Below are 8,890 nucleotides of genomic sequence, written 5' to 3'. Positions count from 1 at the left end.
CACCCCAAGCGGCTTCAGGCTTCTCTCCAGGGCTGGACTGCACCTCCTACATTCACAGCACTGTGCCATGCCATGCCGACTGTGCTGCTTCATGACCCTACATAGTAGGAGGAGGGTGCTGGGATGACGGATCAGGCTGACCAGCTGCGCCTGACATCACTTGGCAGAAGAGAGTCCACGAGCTGCATCTGAGCTGCACAAGGAATATGCCCAACTGCCGGAGAGAGAAACGGAGGCAGGAGCTGATGCTGCCCATAATCAGGTCAAACTCTGAGGCTTTGCATGCGTCCAAGTTCAGACCTAGAGCATCTGTCATCTCCACTAAGATGATTCTATTTTGGAATTATTTCATTTTGCATGCTAATGAGTTGCCAGTAAAATAGGTAATTGTTCCTGGCCTGAAGTTAAACAATCCTGTTACTGAGTGACTATTATTTGCAGGTCAGAGAGCTGCAAGAGGTTTAGTCTTCAAGGCACCACACTGTCCCCTCCAGGAAGAGAGGCGAAGTACAAAAACATTCTACCATGCCTTGCAAAGAAATTAATTTTACCTATATTTATTGTTACTACAAGGCTGCTCGTTCCACCTTGGCTTTTTAAACAACCATATTGCAACTCATACAGATCTTCTGTTTGGAGCAGCTCCTACCTCTCCCTGACCCTTCCCTGCCTCTAACATAACTGCACAAGTGTTGCCCTCACAGATCCTTCCATAGGTCTTTATTAATAAGGAGCATCTGCAGGGAAACAGGATCTGACTCACTCTGCAGCGCAGCTGCTCCTGCTGCTCACTTCCCCACCTGAAACAACAGTCCCGTTTCAAAAGTCATCTCCATCACCGCAGCATGCAATTGCAACACCACCAATGCAATAGTGTGCCCTGCTAAGGGACAGAGTATTCTTGGCTGCTGCCCACGAAAAAAAAATCTTGAAAAATATCCTTGTGTATCGCAAACTTACCTTGGTTTTGATGCTGTCTCACTCCCTTTCTGAGTCTCAGTGTGGAGTATCCAGCCAGTGTGAGTCTTTTTCAAAATTGATTCCTTACCCATATTTGGGAATTTGTGCAGGGCACTAGCTGGTACAAAGCATGTTCTTCCCACAGTGCACTTTGGGACTTGTAGTTCCCAAAAAGGAATGTTGTTTTCCAAATTGTAAGTGCCAAGCAACCGAAACAGAAGACTGAAACGCCTTTACCTCCACCTTTGTTCAGCTGCAGGGCCCTTCCTTTTGCAAAGTTTCTGTGCTGTAGATTCGCCTTAACCAGCCTGAACCCTCCGCAGTTAATGGCAGAGCGTGCAAACCCCTTGGGTGCACCACTGCAGCCTACTCCTGCGGCCACCGTGCAGAGTACCACCACCCGGGAAGAGCTACTCAAAAACCAGAGAGTTCTGATCAAGTTTTTGCTTGTGCTCTCCACGCTTTCTTCCCTGCTTCCAACACTGAAATGTCATAGAAACTCCGCTTTAACAGCTGTGTTTCACTGCTGAACACATTCTGCAATAGCCTATTTTGTTTTGTTTTGGGGTTTTTTTTTTAATTAAATAATCGTAGTAGGGGGTCAGCATTACGAAATAAATAAGTCCTGTCTCTCCTGTAGAGATTAATTTTTGAAGAGGGTTTACACTGACTGCTATAATTATCTTGTAACCAAGACTCCCTATTGTTTTTCAGTAACAACTGAAGAAGAATGTGAATCGCTGCCTGCAGGGTACCGATGGAGACGCTGTTACTACGCTCCAACTCCGGCTCCTTTAACAGCGCAACGTGTTTAACGCCGCGGGGTGACAGCAGGGCCCGGCGGGCGCGGGGTGACGGCAGGTGCGGGGTGACATCAGGGCCTGGCGCGGGCGCGGGGTGACGGCAGGTGCGGGGTGACGGCGGGGCCCGGCGGGCGGGGCGGGCAGGGCAGTCAGGGCAGGAGGCGCAGGGCCTCGCCGGCCGGGCTGCGCTGCCCCTCCGCTGCCCCTGCCAGCCGCCTCCCCCGCTTGCCAGGCCGCGGCGGGGACAGCTGCGGGGCGGCTGCCGTGCCGCCGGACTCCGAAGCGGCAGCCCCGGGGCCCGTGGCTCGGCAGCGACGCGCCTGAGGCCGGCCTGGCGCCGGCGGCCGCCGCGGGGCTGTGCCGCGCCTGCTGACGGGGGCAGCCGAGGCGGCGGGCGTTGGCTCGGCCCTTTCCCCTTGGCAGCCGCGTGAGCGGGAAACCGATGGGGTTTGGGCAGAGACCGGCACCGACCCCTGTCCCGGCACAGCTGAAGGCGTCGCGACCCCACAGCCGGCGGTCGCAGCCTCTCGGAGGGCCGCCGAGACCGCACTTATAACGACTAATCCCCGCAGGGTCGGCTCTGCCACCGCCCCGGGCCCCGGGAAGCCAGCGCACCGAGAAGCCGCCGCTCCTTCCCGCGCCTCACGCCGGCAGGCGTCGCCGCCGCTCCCTCACGCCACCGCCAAGACTACGTGTCCCGCCGGCCTGCGGGGCGGGGAGAAGATGTCCGCCGGGGCGGCCCTTCCGCTGCCGGGGGGCGGCGGGGTAGCGGCTCCCTCACGGCCTTCCGGGGCCGGGGAAGGCCGTGCTGCTGCGGGAGGGGAGCCGAGCCCCGCGGGGGGCGGTGGTGGCGCTGGAGCCGCAGCCGGGCGGGCGGCGGGCGGTGGGGCGCGGGGAGGGCGGCGGCACTGTCAGCCCTCCCGGCAGCCCGCCCGCCGCCATGAGGAGCGAGTCTGTGGCCTGGCCCCCGGTCTCGGCCCAGGCGGCCTCGCTGCTGGAGGAGGCGGCGGACCTGCTGGTGCTGCACCGGGACTTCGCCGCCGCCGTGGAGAGGTGTGAGGCGGGCTGCGACAGCCTGGGCCCCGGGACCGGCCCCGGCCCCGAGAGGTGCGAGCGGCCGCCGGGCGTGCGGAGCGGGGCCGGGGCGGCGCTGGGAAGCGGCTGGGGGTCGCACCCGCGTCGGGCTGGCGTCTGAGCGCAGGCGCTGGCTGCCCTGCTTGTGCTTTGGTTTTTTTGGTTTTGTTTGTTTGTTTTTTTAATATAGAGGGCCTTTGGGGTTTAACAAACTGTTTGGGTTTTTTTTTTTTTTGGCGGAGTTAGGGACCTCTTAGGATAAGTATTATCTGTATGAATGGCAGTAGCACCGATGGTTCTTGTTGTGGCTTTGCTTAGTTTTTTCTTAATTATATAAATTAATGGCGGGCAGTGCGTGTTGGTAAAAAGCGAGTTAGTAACTGTCCAGAACCTGGCTTGGCTTTGGCTGCCGTTTGATAACGGCCTGGCCACATCGGCAGGTTTCGAATGAAGGAACGGGCGTGTTTGAGGGAAGCGCTGTGTGCCTGGGAGCCTTCCCCCGTCCCAGAGACACAGGCGCGGGGCACCTTCTCGGGGGGGTGAATTTGCCTTTTTATCGGGGGTGAGGAGAGGGGAAGCAGCTGCTGGAGCACTGCAGAGTACCCAGGCTATATTGAAAAGGACGCAAGGGGAAATGTGGTTGTAGGATGCACTGATTTAGGTGTTTCTTCATTACCAGTTCTGCAGAAGTGAAGTGCTCCCTTTGTGTTGTGGGGATTCAGGCGCTGGCTGAGATGAACCGGTGGAGAGAAGTTCTGTCTTGGGTCCTACAGTATTACCACGTCCCTGAACATCTACCTCCAAAAGTCCTGGAGCTCTGGTGAGTTTCTCTCTGTGACTGTCACATATACACAGGGCTTGCATTAGGTTTAATAGCAGGCCAGACTTGAATATTGTGTGATGTTTTCCTTTTGTGTGGTGTGAGTGAGGATGAAAGTGGATCCTGGGACAGGACTGTTCTTGACTTGTGTATGTTGGAGCATGCCTGCAGATTGCTTCATGGTGATAAAATACAAAAAGGGTGATGCTGAGAAAGTAACATCAGTGGCTACACCTACTGTCTGCCTCGGAAATCTCTGTGCTTCAGGTGTGGACCCTGATACGTGCCTTCATGATAGCTGCTTGTGTGTAGTAACTGTTAGCAATCTTAACTTTCACAGAGTTAGTGTTTTCTAATATTTCTTTCTTGGTTTTCAGTATCCTGTTGTACAGCAAAGTGAAAGAACCCCAGGTGATGCTAGAGGCTGGCGGTAGCTGGCTCAGAGACCAAACCAATAAGAGCCTCCCCGAGTACGGTTCACTGCTGGAGCTCTATCTGTTGCATGTGTTGCTTCCGCTTGGTCGCTTTGAGGGGGCAGAAGAGCTTGTACGTGGATGTGATGTTTTTGACAGAGACCAGCAGCTAGCATTTCTCGGGGCCATTTGTGAAAGCCGATGTCAGTGGACTCAACGGGAGGAGATGCACTTGGCTGCTGAAGAGCAGCAAGATGCGGCAACAGAAACTGTTTTGGGTAGGCTTTCCCTCTGATGTTTGTGCTCCAGGTTGGTCCCTTACTAACAAAGGGCAGCAAGTATTAAGAATATTGTCGTTACAAACCAGCCACAAGGAAGTCCTGTTGTGTTATCACAGCAGGAAATGGAAGACTTAGTGATCCATTTGCTGACAATTACGAAACTTACTTAGTTTCTGCTGATGTCAAGAAATGAGAATAATTTTCCAGGTTCAGAAGCACTTCAGAATAAATGTGGTTTTGTTTTTTTTGTTTTTCTTAAGGTATAAAAGGGAAACTAAAAATACTTAGCAGTCCTTTAAGGGTACAGTTTGTTGGTTCTGTGTCCTTTCTGCTTAATTTCCATTTACAGCCAAGCCTGCGTAGAACAATCTATTTCAAGCATTTAAAGTACTGCTTCCCCTCCAGAACCATAAATCACTTGACATCAACTCCCAGGAGACAAGCTGGCGCTACTGTGGTATAAGATCACATTATACTAAAGTAGATGCCTAAAAAAAAGGTTTAATGAATTTATTACAATATTGTACTGTTTCTGTTCCCTATTATAAAAAACCCCGACTCTCATGCAATCAGACTAAGAACAGTATTACTTTAGTATCTTAGTTTCTTATTATCTGTATCTATGTGATTCCTTTTTTTTCTTTTTTTCACTTTACTTTCCCCTGGCAGCCTTTCTGTTCTTGTATTGTAGGTGCTCTGTCCCAAAAGCTTTTGACCATGTTGACATTGCTACGTAGAGCGCTGCGGTCCATGTCAAGCCACTTCTATTTACTTCCTTACAAAAAGGTTCTCTTGGCTACTTTTCTGCTGTACCTGGTGGTGGTGAGATTAGACCCAGGTACAGTATTGATATTTCCAATTTTTTTAATTCCATTATGATTACAGAGAAGAAAATACTTGCTTTTAATTGATTTGGTCTGTGTGAATGTCTCTTCTTTGGGAGACACCAATCGGATGACTAGCATCTTACTATTAGGCTTGTTTCAAATGCGTCCAGTTTCAATCCATGTAGAAAAATGTAGCTTTACAAAAGCCAGTTTTCTGAAAAGTTATTCCGTCCTTAGCTCTTTCCAATAGACAAGGTACAGACTGTGAGAGGCAGGCTGAGCTGCCCTAGGCTCGGGTTCAGCCTCAGTCAACTTGAGGTGCTAGAACGTGAATGTCTCCTGGAAGAGTGATTGTCTAAAAGGCTGTTCTGTCAGGAGAGTGGAAAGTTGCCCAGGGCAGCAATGTAGTTGCACAGTTGCTCTGCTTATGCTGGGGTGTCAGTAGCGATGGCTGCTCCTGTCGCTGAAGAATGGGCTGGTTCCATGAGGTAGTGGTAGCAGCTGGGACATGGAGGGGATGGGTGTTTCCCCTTCTGCTGGGTGCTCCATAGCTATTCTGCAAATAGTTTTGTGGAAAACACAGAAGGTCATTTGCTAGGGATGGGAGCGATGCCCTGAGTGAAGGTCCAAGTGCTGAACCAAAGAAAGAAGACAGACAGGTAGGTTTCAATTAACTCTAGTTGGGATTAGTTCTTTCTTAATATGTTTAGTGTATCTTAGTTTTACCTTTCATAATGAAAGGCTCTTCTCTTTTTGTTTTGTTCTGCAGCTTCTCCCACATCACTGCCATTCATTTACAAACTGGTCCAGCTCTTCCGACAAGCTTGGGCAGCTGTATTTTCTCCAATCCATAGGCCTCCAATTCAGGACTGAGTGTCACAGAATACATTTTTCTCTGCTGCTGTAAAATTGTGAGCTTGTCTTGAGGATGTTAACAGGCTTTTCAAGGATGGTTGAAATCAATGTCCTAATTGAGATGACCACCTGTGAACTCCTGTGTGGTAATACCTTCATTTCTTCAAACAGGGAATGGTTTCGTATGAGTTTTGAAACCACACAGAGTATTCCTGACACTTTGCTTGGCTCTACAGCACCATTCTGTCCAACACCAGAGTAAACCCACTCCTTCCATAATCTATAACTGAATAAGAATCCTCCTTTTCAAACACTTTGCTTTGGATATAGCCGTTGAGTGGGGGTTGTGTAGCCAGTTATGAACTATGGAAGAAGGTTCCATCCTTGCAAATGCTGGGCAGTTCTCTGAACAAGTGAAAGTGTTCCTGGAGACTTGACTGTAAAAGACAACAGAGTACCGATAATTAGCGGAATATTCTGTTTTCCCTGAAGACATCTGAAAAGCTCAGTTCCTGTGGCATAGGGTTTAGAACAAGCATGTGGAACTAAAACACGGGAAGGTGAAGCCTATTCCACTTTGAAGGCTGTGGTTTCTCTTGTGACTGATGCCTCCTTATACAGGCATTCCTGATTTTAGTCATATTTAAGCCAGAAAGCCAAGGTGGTTGGCCACAAAGACTATTGTGCTGCACCTACTCTTCTTATATGCAAATTACAGCACTTTGTGCTTGTCTGATGCATAGTAATTCTTTGAAGCATGTGGTGGTAAGGAAATAGATACATTTTTTTAAACTAGATTCTATATTATTGTCCAGTTGAACAGCTGAAGTTGTTGCATTGTTTTACTCTTTCCCTACCTCTTGCTTTGTTCACGTAGATGTCAAAAAGTCTCTATATATCTAGAATTGTCCCCCCTGCCCCAGTATCTAAAGTCCTGGGTTACATGGAGCCATCTAGCAATGCTTATTGTTCAGGACCGAAGTTAGTTAATAAGTAGAAAGAGATACTCTTCTGAGATCCCAAAACTTTCCCCAGATCTGTGGCAAGAAAATTAATATCTTTGCTAAAGAACTGTCACCAGACTGACTCCATTTCCAACCACCAGGGGCAAAAATTGGAGGTTTGGGGTAGTACATTAATTTCTTCTACATCTATCCACCTATCATCAGTTGACAAAGAGTAAATTCCAAAGGAGAGAGCCCTGACCTACTTAAATACTGCTTTCACTGGAGCAAACTGCTGGGTGCTGGAAAGGACAAGTTAAAGGCAAGGAGCCTTTGTGGCAAACAAGTAGCCCAGCATCTGTGCCAAAAGGATGCAGGCTGACTGACGCTGGCCCAAACTACAAAATGGTGAACAAAGTAGCATTTGGTGGGCAAATTCTATCCAACACACCGAACCTGTGAAAAGCAGCCAGTGTAGATGCCAGTGTGATGTCTTGAACAGTAGTCCCCTTCAGGTTGTTACTTTGTCTGTAGCAGTAGTCATACACTGATATGGTGGCTATTTCTGGTTTTTTCACACAGGTAGCAGCCTGCCTGTGCCTTCAAACTGTGTGCAATCTGTTGCTTTGCTGTCTACCAGGACACTTCGAAAACAGCCTGCATCTTCACTGTTAAAAATAATTCTGTGTCTATTTCTTCTGAAATTATCCCAATAGAGAAACACTCCCAGTATTAGTGTCAGGTAAACCGGAGCAGGTCATTCATGAGTGCAGTAATGACCTTGCCTGGTTGTCTCAAGAGTAAAAACCAAAACAATCCTGTATCCTGTCCCAAGTTTTTGTCTCTGCTAGGACTTTGCCCCAGGAGAAGTTGCACATAATGCTTTTATTTAAAAGTTACTTCTTACATACTCTGCGCACATAGGGAAGGGGTGCTCTCGATATTCTTGTAATCCAACTACAAGTGTAGTTGCAACTCTGCAACCAACAGTTGATGGAAACCAGGTAGAATAAAACACAGGAGCTCTGTCTGGAGTTGAGCTCTTTCAAAAAATTACTAAGTTGTGTTTACTGGCCCCCTGCTTTGCAAGGCCTCACTTTAAGATCTTTGTAAGCCAGTTAATGACATAGCAAAATTCAGCGACGTCAGGCCAAATTCTCACCAAATTGACTGTTTAGGCAACAACCATTTTTTGTTCTAGTTTTCTATTCCCGTTTTTTGTTAGGTGGCAGAGATGCTATTTTGGAGGTTGGGACCAGTGGTCTGAGCCAGCCATACGTTGTGTTTAGAATGCTGTATGTCATGGTCATTCATTTACCAGGACTTTGACATTCAATTTGATTTTAAGTGTAGGTTGGTAACCTCCCACTTTTTTTGAGTACTACTGATTTAGCATTTGTATTGTATTTAATACATCATGAGAGGGCAAGAAGGCAGAAACAAGCTGTCATGTCTTTTTGCAATTAATACTGAAACTGCAGTATTTAATATTTACAATAAAGTCACTGCTGATTTACCGCTCTGTAGAGTTGCTTATTTGTGCTGTGATTAAGTGTAAGAGAACTTTTGCATTTAAAGTATTGATACTCCAGTTTTCAAATAATTTCCGGAAATGTTTCACTGTATGTCTTCATTGTACAGGCATATTTAAAAGAAGTAGAGGACTTAGTGTGAATCTGACGAGATCTAATCAACTGATTATGTTGGTAGGGTATAGGTCTGCATTTTCTTAGGAGTTCAGGGAGTGCTAATTACTTTCTGTGAAAGATCCAGCTTTTTTTGTTTTGTTTTTTAGATATGTGTCTCTGTGTACCTTGAGATGACCAAAACCAGTAATGCCAAGAATAAAGTATTTACTATTTATCTTTAGCTGTGTTTTTTCTTTGCACTCTCATTATCATTGAGGGAAAAGA

General features: G+C 48.1%; 1 protein-coding gene across 1 annotated transcript; it reads left to right on the top strand.

Moving 5' to 3' along the window:
- Nucleotides 1-2,395: 2,395 nt before the first annotated feature.
- On the top strand, nucleotides 2,396-8,846 carry PEX26 (peroxisomal biogenesis factor 26). The gene is made up of 5 exons (XM_040594549.1): nucleotides 2,396-2,870; nucleotides 3,517-3,657; nucleotides 4,035-4,348; nucleotides 5,043-5,189; nucleotides 5,948-8,846. Exons 1-5 carry the CDS (start codon nucleotides 2,704-2,706, stop codon nucleotides 6,049-6,051), a joined length of 873 nt encoding a protein of 290 aa, XP_040450483.1. The 5' UTR covers nucleotides 2,396-2,703; the 3' UTR covers nucleotides 6,052-8,846.
- The last annotated feature ends 44 nt before the right edge of the window (nucleotides 8,847-8,890 follow it).

The sequence above is a fragment of the Falco naumanni genome, chromosome 5, assembly GCF_017639655.2.
Source record: "Falco naumanni isolate bFalNau1 chromosome 5, bFalNau1.pat, whole genome shotgun sequence".
In the NCBI taxonomy this organism is placed as follows: domain Eukaryota; kingdom Metazoa; phylum Chordata; class Aves; order Falconiformes; family Falconidae; genus Falco; species Falco naumanni.
Note: the sequence above shows the minus strand (reverse complement) of the source record. Positions and strands in the feature narration are given on the sequence as shown.

Coding starts and splice junctions, on each gene's coding strand:
- PEX26 (XM_040594549.1), top strand. CDS start 2,704: ATGAGGAGCGAGTCTGTGGCCTGGCCCCCGGTCTCGGCCCAGGCGGCC. Junction 2,871..3,516: donor ACCGGCCCCGGCCCCGAGAG/GTGCGAGCGGCC, acceptor CTTCATTACCAG/TTCTGCAGAAGTGAAGTGCT. Junction 3,658..4,034: donor CCAAAAGTCCTGGAGCTCTG/GTGAGTTTCTCT, acceptor CTTGGTTTTCAG/TATCCTGTTGTACAGCAAAG.